At 34.2% G+C, this 19,948-nt stretch overlaps 1 protein-coding gene across 2 annotated transcripts; it reads left to right on the forward strand.

Moving 5' to 3' along the window:
• The first annotated feature begins 650 nt into the window (after nt 1-650).
• Nucleotides 651-11,799, forward strand: LOC130647299 (heterogeneous nuclear ribonucleoprotein A/B-like). Of its 2 annotated transcripts, XR_008982845.1 has the most exons (12): nt 651-989; nt 7,477-7,517; nt 8,009-8,093; nt 8,271-8,358; nt 8,572-8,604; nt 8,687-8,782; nt 8,876-8,927; nt 9,026-9,108; nt 9,218-9,284; nt 9,379-9,615; nt 9,743-10,644; nt 10,930-11,799. XR_008982845.1 is itself a non-coding variant. In XM_057453095.1 (11 exons), exons 1-11 carry the CDS (start codon nt 913-915, stop codon nt 10,992-10,994), a joined length of 924 nt encoding a protein of 307 aa, XP_057309078.1. In that variant the 5' UTR covers nt 656-912; the 3' UTR covers nt 10,995-11,799. The 2 variants fall into 2 exon arrangements, 1 of the variants encoding a protein (XP_057309078.1); XM_057453095.1 differs by lacking the exon at nt 9,743-10,644 and having other exon boundaries at nt 656-989.
• The last annotated feature ends 8,149 nt before the right edge of the window (nt 11,800-19,948 follow it).

Below are 19,948 nucleotides of genomic sequence, written 5' to 3' on the forward strand. Positions count from 1 at the left end.
CCGGATTTGAATGGAAAGGAAAATTTACATACATACGCACGCTAAGTACCTTTTCTGTTCCTGTCTGTTTCGTTCCGCGGAAAATTTTCTTGAAGTGAAACGTAACCTTTACGATACAATATTAAAACGTATTGTTTGTAATGACTCGGTATGGTTCAGAATAATTTTAGAATAAAAGGCTTAAAATGATACTTTAGAAAACGGAGGCATGTTAAGGCGGGCTCAAATGCATCCAACATTTCATCCAACATCGTAAATGTTGGATGAAATGTTGAATGCATTTGAGTTGTTGAACCAAATTAGAGAAAGAAGAAAAAAAATCATGTTGGATGATTTTGGATGAAGTTTGATCTCGGTTAAACTTTTCATCTAACATTTTCAGCTTCATACAACACAATTTTCATGAATCTTCATCTTGGATGCATTTGAATCAAATTTCATCCAACATCTTACGATTTCCTAAGTATATTACGTAATTTGAAAGGTCAAATAAATGAACACGTCATATGTTGGATGAAGCAACTCAAATGCAAATTTCGAATTTTTCAACTTTCGAAATTCGAACAAATTTTCATTCGGACCAAAATGTTGGATGAAATGTTGAAAGCATTTGAGTTGCGTGCCTTTTGAAGGGTTTCAAATCGCCAAAGGCTTTTCTATATGGATAACGCTCTCCGCCGTTGGAGCTAAATTAAAAAAGGTAGACAAATATAATTGCTACTATTCTATTCCGACGTAAACTTCGAAACAAGTTTAAAAACAAATTAATATACCACAAAATATGCGTGGATAATTTATTGTGCCAAAAATATTATAATGGTTTAATTTCAGTGTATATGTAGGAAAGAAGGAGAGAAGAAATAAATATTTGCATTGCATTCTGGATGAGTTTTAAGCACACAAGAAGTCAACATGGCCGGCTATTTTTCCAAGGATCCCTACGGTAAAAGTGATACTGCTAGTAATGAGAACACAGACACAAATGAAGGGTATGTTTCTTTAGAAAAACGAATTTATCAAAAAGCACTTTCCAACTGATTTTTTAAGTTATAAATGATTTTAAAAAAACTTGAAATTTGCTTAAAAACCTTGCGAATAACTAGCTAGCTACCTGGCCTGGTGATTTATATTTTATGTGGTTAGCACTGATTTCGAGGCATCCTGCCTAAAGCTTTTCCAGGTTGTTTAAAGCTTCTGTTTGACCAACTAGACAATGACCTTGTGTGGATCGAACAGAGTGGCCCCCAGTGGGAAACAATTCTCTAAAACTATAGCTATAGGTTTTTGTGATTTTCTGGGCTAGCCACTTTAAGTATTTATGGCACTGCAGCTAGATTACCGGTTATAACTCTCACACCTTGTGCAGGTGTGCGTGCCGGTCTATTATGGTAACATTTACTCACCGATATTGAATTGCCGTCAAGGAGAAATGAAACCCCAGTCTCCCGCGACTGTTTCAGCACGGACAAAAATGGCCTGCGAGAAAAAAACAATATGCCCGTCAGAAAAACAAGATATCTCAAGAACGAAATAAGATTTTTACATTCTGTAAAAAGGATATATAAAGGACACCTGTCCGAAATTGCTTAATTTAGGCCAAAATGTCGAAAAACGTCCCTAAAAACATAACTTAAAGCAACTTCTTCCACAATATTTGGAAAATTAGGCCAGGATAAGATGCTTTTTATGATCCATTAGGTTAGAGGCGATATTCAGGATAAAAGCAATTTATTTTTTATACTGTCCGAAATCGTCCATAGGTATTTTTTTGGGTAAAATAAGCTAAATGTACGAAAAACAGCTAATTAGGTCTGTAGCTATCACCGCGGCGTTGCCACTAGGTTGGATAGATGGCATGGTTTTTGCGGAAAAATAATGTTTTTCGAATTTTATTTGTTCTGTTCGATTAAACTACTCGAAGTACCTAGCACACATATGAAACATATTTATTTTATTATAAAGAAGAAAGGTGGAACGTTTTAATATTTTTTATTTCAGTAAAATTAAAATATTACAAAAAAGTAACAATAATTTTAAAAATGATAAAAATACAATTTTTTAAAAAAATTGTGGAAGCCATTTTAATTTTGTCTACGGTTTGACCGTAACAAAACAGCTGTGCCGGGGTTAGGGGCCTTCGAAAAATTTTTCGGGCCCTGTTAGCGGGATATCGCTGCTAAGATTCAGACCCCCTCCCCCCCTCTTTTAGCGGATTTCCGTCCGTGAAATACACACATTCGGATAAATCTTGGAAGCTTAGAGGCGGTTTTGTAGATAAAAGTTATCAGAATTGATGACAAGAGGAATTATGCTCACGAACGACAAATAATTTTCAGGCCACAATCAAATTTTTAAAATTTCTCAATCCTTAGCGGATTTTTTTTCAAACTTCAGACCCCCTCCCCCCCCTTAGCGGCGATATCCCGCTAACGGGGCCCGAAAATTTTTTTCGAAGGCCCCTTAACTCCAATAGATGAATTCCAGCGTGACGTCATCTCTTTACTTTTTGGGGGTAATCTTCTTGGCTTTGGCATTTGTGTGGCAGGAAAAAGATACTGTAGAATTTGGTGAAGAAAGGTCTTTTATTGTGGATTTCTTCTAACAGGGACATCGTTGGGGTTATGTACTATTATCGGGTGTAGGTTGATTCCTTCTGATTTATTTGAATTCATTAAAAGTCATAAGAATACCTTTGTGTGAAGAAATAAACTGATAATTACTTTGCTTCACCTAGCGCCCCTATCTTTTTCCCTGCCACGCAAATGCCAAAGCTGAAAGAGCTTACCGCTGAAAATGTAAACAACGGAATTCATCTATATATACATGGAATCACAGTCTTGATATTTACTTGCGCGCGCATCTAAGTGATTATGTAATGCCCAATGTGCGTGCAGAAATGGAGGTAAAAATGTCAACAAACCAAGCGGACAAGTTACCTCCATTTCCGTGCCTGCAGGAAAAACACAGCACTATGATAGAGTGTATTATGTGAACTTTAGGACTTCCCATCTCAGCCTTGCTCCCTCCTGGAAATAATAATGGTCTATCCCTCAATATTTGTGAGGCTTGCAATGTAATCTATTAAGTGTTCTATCGATTAAGTCACCAATCCTTGTGCTACTGACTTAATTGACCCAATTTTCATCTCATGTGCTAGTAACCCTCACAGCACAGGAGATGTCATTGCTGAGGGGTCATTAGGGTGTCCCACAAGGATCTGTCCATGGCCCTTTACTTTTTCTTGTGTACATTAATGACCTGAAATCGGCCATACAACTTTCTTTTTTCCATCTTTATGCTGATGACATCGGCATAAAGATGGAATATCAGAAAAGAAATAGAATGGCATATCAAGAAATAGAATAGAAATAGAATGGAATTATCAAGATCATTTGCAGTTGTGACTCGACCCAAGAACTGAAATTGTCATTAAAGCAGGATTTGAAAGATATCAGTAACTGGTTCAAGTTAAAGAAGCTTACTATAAATTCTAGTAAGACAAGAGTTATATTTTTTTGTAATAAGTCCAGATTAAAGTCATTCAGATAGCATTCCTTTGTTATCTAAAAGCAAAGCAAAGTATCTTGGTGTGGTTTTTGATAATTTATTTGAGCTGTAGAAATCAGATAAAAAGTCTTAAAATCTTGTCATAAACTTAGTAAAATAAGATGCATTGGTTTCAACTTCACATCTGATACCAAAAATTTATTAGTTAAATGCTCTTGTTATATGCCTTATTTATACTACTGTTCATCTGCATAGTGCAATGCTAACAAGTCTGTATTGAATAAAGCAGATAAGTTGTACAAGAATATAAGCAAAAAATAAACCACATATTGAATTGGAGAATTTATTAATTTTTAAACTTGGCATTACTATTTTTTAATCCATCCATAAAATATCCCGAAGTTATTTAAGTAAAAAAGTGGCACTAGTCACAGTCACAACACTCAAGCTGCTTCAGACATATTTATGTTAAAGATACATCCAAATGGGTCCAGATCTTTTAGGAGATCCTTTAAATTCTAATCACCTAGGCTGTGGAACAGTCTTCCTTCTGAGTTAAGAACTTTGCAGAGTTTGTTAAAATTCAAGGAGGCTTCTAGTAAACATTTCAAGCTAAGGTCTTAATCTTAACCTAATTTTTTTTATATAGTTTTACTAGTTTTTTAATCTTTAATGTTTTTAATTGTTAATAAACAATAAATTATTTTCAACCATCTGTTTAAAAATTATTACTCCCACAATATATATAATGATATTTAAAATCTTCAGTGGCCCCCAGTGGAAAGAATTGTAATTGCTGTCTAAAAGCAAAGCAATATTCTGGGCATGCCACTAAAAATATTATTATTACTATTGTAACAAGCTAAATTTAGAAAACCACTAAACGCAAGGTCCGGCAATAGAGGTATTTGTGAAACTGGAGCCCATGGGTACGTGATACTAAAATCCATCAGGTTTGAAGTGTAAGTTTTTGAATTTCTGTTAATGTTCCGTGGTATTATATATACAGAACCAAATTAAACACGTCCAACAACATAAAACGCTGACTAAGACTCCCCTTGCAAGATCCTGGATTTAAAGGTTTTCCCTGAGTTTCCCTGAGTTATTTCTACCTGTTACTAAGTTAGCCTCAAAAATGATTTAGCTCATATATCTATGAAACAGGTCCCAATATAGAAACATTTCTTCAATACTAAATATGTTGTGGTTTCACAGGGTTAAATCCTCTAGGCCCCTGCTTTTTTTGCTGTAGCTATATCACCTGCATGAATGCAGGGTATTCTACCACTTAATATTTTGCTGATAATACGAAGTTATGCTATTCTTAAGCAACTCAATAAAAAATTAACAAATACATAAACAGAGATCTGTTACGGTGTGCAATGTTCGCATGTTAAGAAAGTTATGGCATGACTTCTGTGTAAGTATTTTCCTTTATGCTGGAGACAACTAGAGAACGTTTAAATTTGTGAACCCCAAACACAAGAACCAATTGCTGAGCTAGCGACTCCCAATCTTAACTTCCTTGTAACCAAAATAATGTTCGATTCAAAATAACTTCATATTTAAAAATTATTAACTCCTATATATACGGAGGTGTGGCACTCGAGGGCTAAAATATGCTGATATCAGCAGCAAAAATCTGAAAATCATAAGGCAGAACCACATTTTTTCAAAATTACCCAGGGTTCCTTGACGTTGTCCATCATATTGGCTAGCGCTGAAACTTGTGAACAAGACACGGTTGGAACCTAAGGGATTGTGGCTTCGAACTGAAGACATGCAAAGAAACGCCATGAGTGGTGCAAGGGAAAGAAGAGGAAGTCTTAAGTAATTTTTTTTCATTGGATTTGCAAGAATTTGAGGTACCCCACAATGAGAAGTAAAGAACTGAAACGCCTTTCCGATGTCTGATGATAGGGATGGTCAGATCTGGATAATATTTATTGTGTGATTTTAAGCTACCTATAGCAAGTACCATGCCAGCACTCCAGGGGCACATTCGTTATTAAATAATTAAGTGATAAAGTACAAGAGCTAAATATATTTTTATGCAGCTAGCTACACAAAAGATTTTTCAAGGCATTCTGTCATTTTAAATAAAGATAGCTAACTGCTAGCTATTTGGACTTCCCATAACAGTGACAGTCAAGACTTCAGTATATAGCTAGTTAGGTATGCAAGGCATTGCATGTTGGTTAAATATGTTGTCACGACAAACAGAAACCTTTCATTAAGAAATTTCTGCAAATGTTCGGTTTTCTTTTATCGAATGGAAACCTATTTTTCATAAAGAAATTTTTGTAGATTTTCAGGTTTCTTTTATGAAATAACAAAATTTGGGAAAGTATACCCAGAAGTAATATTCGCTTGAATCGGGAAGACTGAAAGTCTCTGTCCAGGTTAAGACTTACAGTAAAGGGTAAACTGTGTCACACGGAGGACACTTATTGTAATGTGGAGCGCTTATAGCATTAAAGGTATAATACATTTTTCATAACCAACATTCACAGGACTCATGATGAAGCCTATTGCAAAGCAAATACAGTCATTTTGCATAATAAGTTCCTGTAGATATTCAAAAATTAATTTGAGTGGCACCAGGCTGAGCGAGTAAACGTGTTGCAGATTCAGGTGGACAAAAAATAACTTTCTAACCACTTTGTATTTATACGGCATAAAATTTAGATTATGTATTTGGCACTGTGCTTTAGAAGCACATTCCCACTTTCTCTGAGCTGGATAAGGTATTCAGTCCTAAACCTGGGACACATTTTATCTGTTTGAATTATTTTGAATCCTGAGAATCACTTTTGAATGTTTTCTGTACACATGGCTTGTCGAAATTGGTATGCTGTCAAAAACAGTTTATCAGCGTCTCCAAAAATGGCTAAATTCAGGAACTCAGAAACTATGATAGTAGCAAAAAATATTTTTGTGTTCATTTCATCAAACCGGTCTAAAAACTTATAATACTAAGTTTCAAGTCATTATTTCAATTTTTACTGAAGTAATAGGACTTTTACTTATTATAGTTTTAGCATAGTTTTTTATACCGCTGACACCAAAATGGCTGCAGGGACTAATCGGTTTGAAATTAATTTATAATATTTTAATAACAACCTTTTTCTCTTTATGTGTTTTTATTTTCCTGCAAAAGTTGTTGCATAGCTTATGTATATGACATTATGATAAGGACGAAAAAGTTACTGTGCGACATGGATTTTAAACCTTAAAAATTTCCAGCGAGAAATTTGAAAACTAATAAATGACAAAATCGCAAAAGTTTATTTTAAAACTTTTAATTTTTGTTAATGTGAAAGTGAACCACTTGAACAGGTTTCTGAGGTTTTTTATGAAGAAATCTTATGAATTGGATAATGAATTTTCCTGCAGGTGTTCTGAAATATGTGTAATATAATTTTACTGTGATGTAATTTTCCTCTTAAGTTTTGACTTTTAACCCGGCTAAAAATCTCAGCCTTGTCCTTTCCATAATCGAATAATAATTTTTGGGTTAACTTCCCCTTTAAAGTGTATTTGTCAAAATGGGTGTTTTTGTGACTCTTAAAGTCCTGAAAAATCTTTTTTGTAAAATTATTTGTAATTATAACACGTTTGTCACGATTTTATAGCTGTAATACTATTATCTTTCACCAAAATTATTCAGTTTTGAAAATTAAAGTGTTAGAGATTGTAAAATTAAATTATAATTAACCAGCTGAACAATCCAGGACCAATATCCAAGTAATTTACACATTATTAGGAAGACGTGTTGATTTTAATACTGAATAATAGCTTGTGACTTTCCCCAAAAAACTTTTCATGTTTTACTGTATCCAAACAAAAATTACACACCATGAGAGTTTTTTAACACACAATGCCACTCATAATTTTTTCTTTTAGTTCCTGCATGATTTTCCCAAAAAGAATAGCCTGTGTAATTAAAGTTTGTTTTTATTTATTTAGCAAACTCTTCGTTGGAGGACTAGCATGGGATTCAACAGAAGGTATACATATTTCACAGTAAACTTGCACAACTTGCTAATTTCCATGCTAATTTTCATTAACAGAAAGTGTGTTTATTACTTTTTGATGCAAGTCTATTTTACATAAGTTGAGGAGGATAAGTTGAGGAGGATACTTTCTGGGGCAAAGCCCAGAGGTAGACTAGAAGAATTTAAGTTTAGATCTAACACAGTCTAGATCAGATTGAAAGAGAGTCATTAATATACCCCGCCCTACCCATGCTAGCATAGAAAACAGACGTTAAACTGACGATGATGATGATGTTCCTTATTGTCCATCAAATAATTTTTTCATTTCATTTCGTATTTTTTAACTGTGTTTAAAAAGATGCAGAGTGCCAGACCTTTATAGCAAAAAAATCTAAAAAAACAGGAAAAAGTAAAGGGAAAACCTTACAAGTTAAAAAGTGGCAGACAGACATCCTAAGATGAAAAAAATGGTGCATTTTAGTGAAGAATATTTTCCCTCTTAGAATCAATAAAACAATACTTCGAAACCTTTGGTCCAGTTGAGTCAGTAAATCTCAAAAGAAACAAAGAAGATGCTTCAAAACACAGGTACAATCAATTCTTTTGTTATAAATAAATCCATTTGTTGCTGACCATGAAGTGTGCAGTTGAAAAAAAATGTAGTGTCTCAAACCAGCTTTTTATACACGTTTACCAAGAGTAAATTTGTAGTTATACCCTTGTGTATGGCTACAAAAGCACTCTTTGATTTGGCTTGCATTTTAGGGGTTTTGCATTCGTTAAATTTACTAATGGTGCAGATGCTGAACGAGTACTATCACAAAAAGAACCCCATATTATTGATGGGTCCAGGGTATGGCTTACTTTGTATCTTTTTATAAATCCATTTTTCTAAGTGTTATGGGAGAGATTTCCCCACCAAATAGAGTTTCCTGCTCAGGCTTTTCTATACTGTTACTATTCTTAGCTGTTGCTGGTGGTGCAACCCATTAAACCTGTGCTATAAAAAATTTATGCTAAACCCATTAACGATGATTATTTATGCACTGTATAAATTCTATTATAGGTTGATCCAAAATCCGCATGTCCTCTTGGAATTGTAAGTGAATTACATTGCCACCACCTTGGTGTGTTTCTTTTACACGCTGGTGTTGGTAATGTGATTAGGAAATTTTTTTTAGAAACCAGAGCAAAGAACCAAAAAAATATTCGTAGGCGGTCTACAAGCTGAAACCACTGAAGAAAAACTCATGGAATATTTTGGACAATTTGGAGAAGTAGATTTTTTTGGGTGTTTTTAACGACATTGATCGATATATCTATGCTTCGTGATTCGTTTATGATTACTCGGTTGTTTTTTTTGTCTTTAGATAAAGAACAATATTGAATTTGCTGTAGACCATAATACAAAGAAACGTAGAGGTTTGTTAAAACATATGTCAGTTTTGTGCGGACGTAAATTAGAATTTAAAGACAGTGCTGAGATAGAGCAATACTGATATATATTTTGTACGATTTAGGCTTTTGTTTTATTGAATTTGCAAGTGAAGGAATAGTTGATCGTATAGTAAAGGAAAAATTTCACGAAGTCGCTGGTAAAAGGGTAAGTATTGTTTTACTTTATCAGTATTTATTTGTTTTTGTTCGTTTTTTTAGTGACGATATGAACGATGTAACTATTGTTAATTTTGTTTGCTTACTTTTTCATCCAGCTTGAAACTAAGCGTGCCTTAACTAAACAACAACAACAAGAAGCTTCTGCTGTTACTGGATTTGATGGTATGTAAGTCCATGGAAATTTCCTTTGTAATATTGATGTGCAACTACTTTACATGACATTAGCTAATCTGTTGTTAAAAAAATGTAATTTCAGGTTTACGGCGTGGTCGACTTCCAAATTCAGTGGTGTACGGAGGTATGCCAATAGCTGCTGGTGCTACTCCTTACGCTCAACCTGTCATATACATACATCCTGATTCACTCTCGACAACCTATCCACTCTCTGCTGTTGGTATGACAGGACTAACAGCTTACCCTGGCATCACTCCATCTTATACATCTGCACTTGAAACTTTGTATACTCCTTACAGTAGTCGAGATTCGAGACACGGTAAGATGAAAAAAATAATACTATGTGTGTGTGTGTCATTTTAAGCATGTTTTAGTGTTTTACTCAAAAATTGTTTTCGTAAAAAACGGCCAGTCTGATTTTTATGGTTTTATTCATTATTTTTCAGCTATTTATCCTGGATATTGGCGATTTCACCCACCCAATCCTAAATTACCTCCGCCCACCAAGTCGTCCTAATATTTCCCCTTTTTATAACTATACCCAATAAGTAAAGCACATAAATAGCGTAAAAAATAAGTAAGAAAAATAATGATAATCTTTTTTTAGGTGTAATAAATAGTTGACTATTGTAGCATATATATGTAACAGTAGATATGCTGATTAATAACCGATACGTAACACATAACATTTTTATTTTCAGATATTGTAAAATTTGTCTGTAAATACGTGTGAAGTGCACGAAGAACCCTGTACATAGTATTTTGTTATTATTTATGCACACAGTCAAATATGTTGATATATGTAAATGCTTTTTTTACTGTTTTGTTGTTGTTCTTTGTTTTTATTCGTTTAAATACTTTTGTGTTCTTTCCTACTTTTTGTAAATGATTTTGTTTTGTTTCTTGTTTCATGTTTGTTTGTTTTTTGTCCTTGTTTTTTTTATTGACCATTTTTATATGTTTAAGTGTAATATAGCATATACATATTCTTTTACTAGAGAATTTTAGTTGGAGAGAAAAAAGATTTTATACAACCAAGTTATTACATGTTAATAGTATCCAACAATTTGATATATATACTTCTGAACATATATGCAATTGAAAAATGTAGTGATGCAATGTGAAATTATTTAAGAGCAAATTTTATATAAAATATTTGTATATATTTTCTACATAATATTGTACGAGAAGTAAATTATGATTACTGTACCAAATAACTCTCCCCATTAAATACAAAATTAACTAACGAAAAGAAAAACTAACCCCTCCCGTTTTCTCATCACGCAAAATTAATGTGGACAAACGACATGAGGATGCAAGTGTTCTTGCGCGTTGGTCTGTTCTTGTGGTAAGTATGCAATGAAGCTTCTTGAAAGCTTATAAAAACTGTCAGTGCAGGAAACTGTGTGAATAGGGGAGTCAAATATATCGTCCTCTTAAGATTTTTGTAAGCATGTGGCAAGTCTTAGCATCTCCACTTTAAAATAGAATATTGCGTTAAAAAAACACACAAAAGCAGTTTTCACTGTAGCAAGAGTTTACTTGCAAGTTTCAAGCTGAATTTGCAAGAAAGCACTGTTTCTAGTATGCTCTTTTAATGTAGATTTTATTATAACATTTGATTTCATTTTAGGTGCCGCGCCCTCGCCACGTGGAGCACCCGTAAGACACGACCCATACAGGTCTGCTAAGTATTGATTTTACCACGTTGAGAACTGGATGTAAATATTTTTTTCTGTCGTGGCGTTGTAAAGTAGGAAGGTTAAATAAGACGTTGACGCATTTATACAAAATATGCATGTGAAGAAAACCAACTTAAGCCTTGATGGTTTCGCTATCATTATCGCGTCCCGCTATGTTTAAGATAAGGTCTCATAGTGTGGGATTTGTACAGAGTCTGGAAAAACCTAATATACTAATCTCATTTTCACAAATAACTGGACCCGCAATGAAACATCAGGGTTTGTGCGTTGTGATAGGTGAAGCCAATAAGATGCTTATTATTAGGATAGCGACGCCTAAAGTCTTCGAAATAATCTAAAATTTCGACCCAAATATTGATTCCTCCTTAAATCTAAATTTTTATCCAATGTAACTTTTTTCTTCTTTGAAAGTCATACTCCCCTAAAACATGAGATGGTTTTTACTGTTGTCTAAAATGTCATCCCTAATTCTCACTCTTACAATTGTACAAGTTGAAGCTGTAGCCACCATTCTGATTGTAAACAATCGTGCTACGTTTTCAAGGTTGGATCTTTATTAAATCACGCCAGAATCTCTCTGAATTTAATTGAACACTTTTGTATCAGTAAAAATTTCGCACTGTTTATAAAAAAGGTTTTGTTGTGGTATATAAGTTGCACTTTTTTTCTGGCACTTTTCGCATGGAATTCATTTTTAGAATTCATCAGACCTTAGTTGGTTAAAACCAATTTATTTTAGCTTTGGTCTGTTTTATGACATGTAATATTGTCTACTTGGAAAGATGTTCTAAACATTAAAAGTCTTGTGGTATTGTCGTCATCGTAATGCGCATAATATTTAGCGCCCTATTTTTTTACGCCGATAATTTCCGCGCACTCGTGAGTAGTAATTGTTGCAAAGATTTCGTTGTAAGAAAAAGTGTATTAGAACATTAGAGGCGTCAAAAAAAGGTTCACTAGACGAAAATTAGTAAAAACAGCGTGGCGCTAAAAATATATTAAGTAAATTTCGAAAAAAAAAAGATCCAATGCGCGTTAATTAGAGGACGTTAGATTACGAGATGAATTTGTGTGTAATTTGTTCAGATTTTTGTTTTACATCCAGCCTAAGAATTATGCTTTTTAATAAAACATTACAAAACGACTAGTTAAAATTCCTCATTCCGTAGGACCCGCGCATCAGCAGCATGTAGTTGACATTTTTTGAATCAATTTAAGTACGATATAATGCTGAGTCAGCCTAATCGGTACTCTAGTGAACTATAAAGAGCATAAAAGAAGTCAGTCTTAGAAATTTGTTTAATTCAGTAAATAAAAATTTATCTGTTAGCACGAAAATAACCACAAAGTTCCACGATACGACTGTTGTCCTCTGTTTGCTGAAAAACAACAAAACATTTTTAGTACGAGCCGGGACAGGACTCGGGTCATCACAATGCTTTTTTCGCCAATCTAGAAGTGCTAATTCGAATTTCAACTTCCCTCAGGCATAGTTTGCTCTCGCAAAGACAGTAAATTTTAAGCCTCCTTCGCCTTCAAAAATTACTTCCGACGGCATACTGATAAAATTAATTAAGAACATTTCCAAGTTTACGATCAGTAGGCCATATTAGAACAAAAAAACTAGACGAAATTACCATGCCGCGTGTCGCGTTAAAACTTAAAGCCAATTAAATTCAACTTCTTAGCTAAAATTTTATTTCATAAGGTTTTTTGTCGATATAATGCTGAATTGTCACAATTGGCGCAGTAGCATCAGCTGTTGCAAACTTGCGCGGACCACGTGGCGACATCATCCTCAGTCCAAAGCGCTTGCTAAATCCTATGTTTTGTTAAAAAGAATTAGCATGCTTTCAATCTACTTCTGAAAATGTTTTTGTCGTGACTACTCAGTAAGTTTGAGATGTACATGTAGCTTAAACATTAAAAAGTTTTAAAAATTTAAATAAGTGCTTTGGTGTCGTCACCAAATAAAATTTTCTTTCTCGAATCTTCCGCTGTACTATTAGATTGGTTTTTCCAAGTCGCAATATGAATATATTCTCAGTGAATGTGGTTCGTATTGTTGAATAGGAAACACAATATTCGCCGTGAGCTGTGTGTCCTAGTTTCGTTTTGAATAAGACAGAAGCTTGAGGTTTGGTAGTTTCTAGAATCAAATTATTCGGGGGAAACCAAGGAAAATTATAACAAATATCAACATTTTTAATTTACTGTGAACACGTTGAATATCTTATAAAGAAAATAGAAAATTACAAAAGTGAATGTTTTCATTTATTTCTACCTGTAGGAATCGCAGCGGACGCAGAAGATATTGATGTTGAAGTTCCTTTCGGATGGAATAGACAATATGTGGAAAAATGCCCTACGCGTCTACAGTTTAGCAAGTCACGTTGTCCATAAAATATCGTTTACCAGAGCTTTTAGCAGGTTTGTCTTTTTCATTATCGTTGGCCTTTTTTCATTTTTCTCTTATTTCGTGAGCATATTTTTTCACAGTTTTTTTCAGTCCTTTTTCTTCATCAGAATCAGACCAAATATTGTCATTCTCGAATTCTCGAACTGTCAACCAATCCTCCTTGTCCGCAATAGTTAGTTTCTTACCTTCTGTAAGCACTCTTTTGCCGTGTTTAATTCGTTTTCTTTAAGGGCTTCCAAGAAATCGTTGATGGTATCCACGATTTTCACTATTGCTTCTGGTTGCCTTTTTGTTGCAATGGTCCATCTTTCTTTCCATTCTGGCTTTTAGCTTGTCAGCATGTCTAGACGATTGTCCTGCAACTGCAACAGCAGCTTTGGTCGCAGCGTCTTCAGCGGATTGGGCAATTGTTGATTGGAGTCTCTCGACGGTTTTGGCAATCACGTTTCCAAGTTCATGATTTGAGATGGTTTCTTGGGTGTTTGTTCTATGGTGGTACGAAGATAATAAACTGCTAACACCGAGTTAACTTTTTAGCAAAATAAAAGATCGAGGAATATAGCATGTGAAGCATGGCTTATATATGAGAGTTATTGCGCATGCGTGCAATAAACATTCGTGCAGAATCGTCAAGAAATTCTATTTCCGACTATCTTAGATTGTAGGAAATCCCGCATCAAGTAAATGAGTTCCTAAAACACCCCACATTTAGTGGGGTGTTTTTATTACATGACTAGACAGGTCCAGAGCTATTTTCGAGGTTTTATCTCAAAGAGCTCTGTGGACGAGAATCAGTACGATTTTGTTCGATATTTATTTGTCAAATTTTCACTAGGTTATCCCTATTTATGCCGAGGCGGGTAAAATCAACCCGCCCAGTTTTTAAAAAGCTGGATGTTGAAAATTTACCCGTTCAGTCTGAAATTTGGTGACTTAACCGTGGCGATAAGTTTTTATCACTGTTGTGCCTTTTCGAACGATGGTGACTGTTTTTTTTTTTAATTTTTGATTTGCGGTGTTTCAGGTCTGCAGATTATTGACAAATAAAAAATGCATCTTAAAAAATTAGGGAGGAGCCCTATTAGTTTGTATAGTAATGACAGTAAGTTATCATATTAGATGTGTATATACATGTCAAAATATTTGATGCTTTTCTTCTCCACCTGTATAATATGCAATGTCCGGATATTTGGAAATATGTACACATTTCCATTTGTGCCATTTTAGCTGTGTATATGAAGATATAATAATGTGTCACAAAATTAAAAATGAGTGTTCGATTCAGATGAAGCCATAAGAGATTAGCTTTTGTTGAATAGTGATGTAAAATGATGAAGACAACGGTCGCTTGTTTCGTCGCCAACTTATCAACGGAAATTTCGTAGCATCGACACCTCTCTTGAATTTAATAACTATGAACATGTTCCTAATCGAGTAGTAGAAAAAATTTCAAAAGCATTTTTAAAGAACATAACAAAACAAATACGCCAGGACAGGATTACAAATTTTAGAATCAATTACCTAATACAATTTATCTTCGACAACGCCCATCAACATGTTATCACTGATCGACATGGCCCACGTCATTCAGCCACAATCAAACCAACTCAATTATCTGCCTTTGAAATACTTTTCACTCAGTAAATGTGCAATATCGTCATTACACTCACAAACGAAGAAATCGAAAAGACCACTGATTGATTACTGGATAAATTTGTAAATGATTCTCGATTTTTGCATGTACGGAAAAGTGATATGAACGAAAGCCGGGAATTTATCGGCTACCGTATAGGGGTCAGTATCACCTGAACAATTTTTCTGTGCAGAAATTGTTTTCTGACAAGTATGGTTCACCAACATTTTCTAAAACAGTACCCCGAAATTGTTTTTTGTTCCTTTTTCGTCTTATTTCATTTAGTAGAAGTAGGGGTGGGTTCATAAAATGGTTTAGGTTTCAGGCGTACGCTCTTGTCGATCGATTGCAGAGTGTACAGCCAAAGAAAATATTCTATAGAAACTATAAAAATTTCGATAAAAAGACGTTTTTGGCTGATGTAAAAGCTGCTGACTTTTGTTGTGACACTGCCGATCCTGATTTGAACTATGAAAATCTTCAAGTAATTTTTAGAAATATTGTAGATAAACATGCTCCTTTGAAACAGAAAATATTGCGTGGAAACGATGCTCCCTTCATGAATAAAGAATTAATCATCATCATGTATTTGGTTCCATTATTTACAAATGGTTCTTCTCCATAAAAAAAAAAAAAAAAAAGAGAAAAGGTTAAAAGTTATTTACAAATAAGTTATGATAAATTTATACATATAATACAATTAATAAAATACTATAAAATCCTACACTTAAGATAAGTCAAGACACATGGTAATTGGAACAGAACGCTGAGAAAAGGCTGAAAACAGGGAGACAAAAGAAAATTGGAACGTGGAAAAAGTAGAAGACAAAAGTGCATAATTACGCCAATTAAATTGTAGCTTAAATAAATTGAATAAAATAGACATAAGTAGGCACATGTGGCTAAGTAAATTGGGGTAGTAGACACCAGGACGCTAAACCACAAAAGATATATGTAAAATATGATGAAAATTATTCACTTGCTAAAAGTTAATTTGTTGAAATCGATTGAAGAGTTGAAGTACCATTCAACTGATCTCAGCAAGTCGTTAAAGATGAAAATAAAATAGTTATACGTAAGAAAAAGTATCACAATGACAGAAGCCTCGCTAGACCTTTGTCTTTGAAATACTCTTTCGCATCTGTTTTAAACCTGTAAAAATTTTCACAAACTCTTATTTTACGTGGTAGGTCATTATATAAGTTAGCTTGTTCAGAAAACGTTTTTGCTTCACCATGTTGTAATGTCATTTCATTACCCAAACGTGGATTAAATGTGTTCATATGTAATGGAAGATAGTCTGGCCATGTATCAGTGTGTAAAGCTTTATGTACCAGTTTAACAGTCGCGAAATCAATGTTTTCTCTAACTGGCAACCACCCAAGATCGATGACGTCTGTTGTTTTCACATATCTTCCAAGAACATAAGATGCTGCTGTGTTCTGCACTCTCTGAAGTCTATTTAATAGGTACTTTGGTAATTGGCCAAATACTACATTACTATAATTAAGTTTGGATAGAATGAGTGTTTCAGCGAGGTTCTTTCTCACATGATACGGAGTAAATCGTTTCCATTGTTTAAGTGCTCGAATTACTGCATAGGAAGATTGTGTAACTTTGGTAATATGATTTTTCCAATTATGGTAATATGATTTTTCCAATAATAATATGATTTTTCCAATATTTTTAAAAAAATAACCCAGGCCGGAGCAGTCGAAAATAAAAATTTTTGGAAAGTTATGAAACCTTTTGTAACCAATAAAAATTGCTTAAGTAATGCAAATATTACGATAATACAAAACGATAATTTAATTACAGATGAAAATTAAGTGGCAACAACATTGAATAGCCACTTCATAAATATTGTTGAAAATAGCAGTGGTATTAAACCTACCTCTATTGATTTTAAATCATTTACAGATAAGAAAAAGTTGATTGAGAAAATTTTAAAAACCTATAAAAATCATCCAAGTATCCTAAAGATAAAAGAAAATATTGAAAATGTGTCTGAAAATTTTCAATTTAAGGAAATAGGGGATGAAGAAATCAAAAAAGTATTTAAAGAAATAAACACTAAAGCGTCTGCAGGCGAAGATAAGATACCGCCAAAACTTGCAAAACTAGCTAGTGAGCACTTAATATTGCCCCTCAAAAATGCCTTAAATAGTAGCATCCGTGCCAGTTTTTTCCCAACTAAAGCTAAGCGTGCGGTTGTTACACCAATTGACAAGGGAAGCAAGGAAAAGTACAGTCTCAATAATTTTAGACCTATTAGTGTATTAAATTTTTTCTCTAAGTTTTATGAAATAATAATCAAAGAGCAAATAATGTCTTTCATGGAAAAAAAACTTTCTGTGTACTTATCTGCTTACAGGAAAAACTATAGCACCAATCACGTATTGATACGCCTATTAGAGGATTGGAAAAAAAACTGGATCTGAATTATGTGGTTGGTTCAATATTAATGGACTTATCAAAAGCTTTTGACTGTGTCCGCCACGATCTACTTATAGCCAAACTTCATGCTTACGGTTTTGATGTAAAATCACTTGAGTAAATTCTATCGTATCTTACAAACAGAGAACAATCCACACGAGTAAATGCGGAGTATAGTATATTTGAATTAATTTTGTCAGGTGTGCCTCAGGTTCTGTGTTGGGCCCAATTATTTTTAATATATTTATGAATGATTTATTTTATTTTATTGTAAATAGTGACCTACATAATTACGCAGACGACAATACGATATCAGCTTATTTAAACACTATTAAAAATCTCATTAAGACTTTAGAAAGGGAATCCGAAATTGCCCTTTCTTGGTTAAATAATAACAAAATGATAGCAAATCCGAACAAATTTCATTCGATCCTTCTATCAAGAGCCAAAATTGATAACTCGAAGCTTGAAATAAACATTGGCGATAGAGTCATACAATCAGAAAGGTCCGTAAAACTTTTAGGAGTAACAATTGATGATAAATTAAATTTCAACTTGCACATTAGTAATCTTTGTCGAAAAGCCTCAGCCCAGCTGAATGCATTATTTAGATTTAAAAATGTACTATTTTTGCAAACAAGATCTATTTTAGCACAAAGCTTCGTGTATGCAAATTTTAATTATTGTCCCTTAATTATTGTCCCATTTCTTCGAAATCTCTTTTGAAAATTGAAAAACTCCACAACAGGGCTTTAAGTTTTATTCATGATGACCCAAGACCAGTTGATTGCCTCCCAAATAAACACTATATGGAAATACTAAGGCACAGATATTTATGCATAGAAATATTTAAAATTCGGAGAAACATCAGTCCTTCTTTCATGAAAGATATTCTCCTTTTTAAGGAAACTGATAGGCCAGTAAGAAGTCAAAACATGAACAACCTAAAAACCATCACTGTAAAAACAAGCACCTTTGGTCTAAACAGTTTGCCATGTTTAGCCCCAAAAGTTTGGAATAAACTTCCTTTTCATACGAAGAGTTGCGAAGATCTAGTTAAATTTAAGCAAATGATTAAAAAATGGAATGGCTCTCACTGTTCATGCACAGAGTGTCGGCAATTGATTCCATAAATTGCGTAATCAATACGAAAATGGGAGAGGGGGAATGTTTATCTTTTATTTATTATTTATTCATTATTTATTTATTATAGTTTTCATCTAAATTGTAAATATATAAAAATATTTGGTCGGTTTTGATTAGTTTTTTGCAAAATATTATTTTTTTAAAGAACTATTGTATATAATAACCGACGGTAAATAAATTAAATCAATCAATCAATCAATCTGAGGGATACTGTTACTCTTTATTACAACAGGGCAAAGGAACAAATTTCGAGAAGGACAACGCTTCACGATGAGGTTGCACAAGAAGCACAAGAGGACTACTACAACACGGAGGACATACGACACGAATATCAGGGGATCGAAGACCTCAAGCATCTGTTTCCACGAAAAAATAAGGAAGCCATAGGTATTGAAGATATTCAGCATATATTTGATGAAAATGATATCGAAATATTGATGGAGATCGTGTCAAAACATGGAGAATCAACAAGAATTTGAACCAACCACTAACGGATGCGATCATGCGAAAAATTACACCATACATACACATGCGTGTAAACGTCGTGTACAGTTTCAGCTGTGATATCCACAAAGGTAGACGTGGTGTATCTTTATATCACAAAAGTAAGGGCTCCAGGTCGCCATCAAGCATCGCGGAAATCGAAGCATTCATAGAAGAATGTGAAATGAAGCATCTTAATCTGGAGGATGGTAAGTTTTGGAGTAAGGCTTATTTGCCACCAGTCAGAGCCACCGAGACCCCAGGAGCATATGAAGGGAAAATCGTCTTCGATCATGTACAGATCAAGCTTAAAAGCACGCGTAAACCTCTGTTGGGGTGTGGACCCCTTCCGGACTGGCTGCGAAAAAAGAGGTGCTTCTACGCTATGGATGGTAAAAATGATAGAACAGATAGTTTATGGTTTTGGAGATGTTTAGCGGTAAAAAAGAGAGCCAACGTAGTACGAGGAACAGAGTTCCTTACAATGCCAGCTCTTGCATTAGCTCGACAGTACAAGAGGACTCCAAGTTAAAGCGTAAAGATGTGCGCCCTACAAAGCTGGTGGATCTGGAAGGTATTACAAACCATTTCAAGCTTAACATCAAAATATATGAGCCTAAGTCAAACAATGAGAAAGCACCATTGCGACTCATTTATGGACAGAAGCAGGATAAGGAAGGGCTGGATGACATCACTATTGGAATGTTAGAAGGCCACTGTTGTTTCATTAAAAATCTCAAGGTCAAATACATTGGAGTGCGAGATATGCGGCCAGCTGTTTACTAAAGCCTGGAATATCACGCGGCATAAAAAAATGAATGCGAAGGGGTCA

The sequence above is a fragment of the Hydractinia symbiolongicarpus genome, chromosome 6 (genome assembly GCF_029227915.1).
Source record: "Hydractinia symbiolongicarpus strain clone_291-10 chromosome 6, HSymV2.1, whole genome shotgun sequence".
NCBI lineage: Eukaryota > Metazoa > Cnidaria > Hydrozoa > Anthoathecata > Hydractiniidae > Hydractinia > Hydractinia symbiolongicarpus.

Bases quoted from the DNA above. Each gene is read 5' to 3' on its own strand.
- LOC130647299 (XM_057453095.1), top strand. From the start codon at position 913: ATGGCCGGCTATTTTTCCAAGGATCCCTACGGTAAAAGTGATACTGCT. The intron at 990-7,476 runs GTATGTTTCTTT...TTATTTATTTAG, and splicing joins AACACAGACACAAATGAAGG to CAAACTCTTCGTTGGAGGAC. The intron at 9,616-10,929 runs GTAAGATGAAAA...ATTTCATTTTAG, and splicing joins TAGTCGAGATTCGAGACACG to GTGCCGCGCCCTCGCCACGT.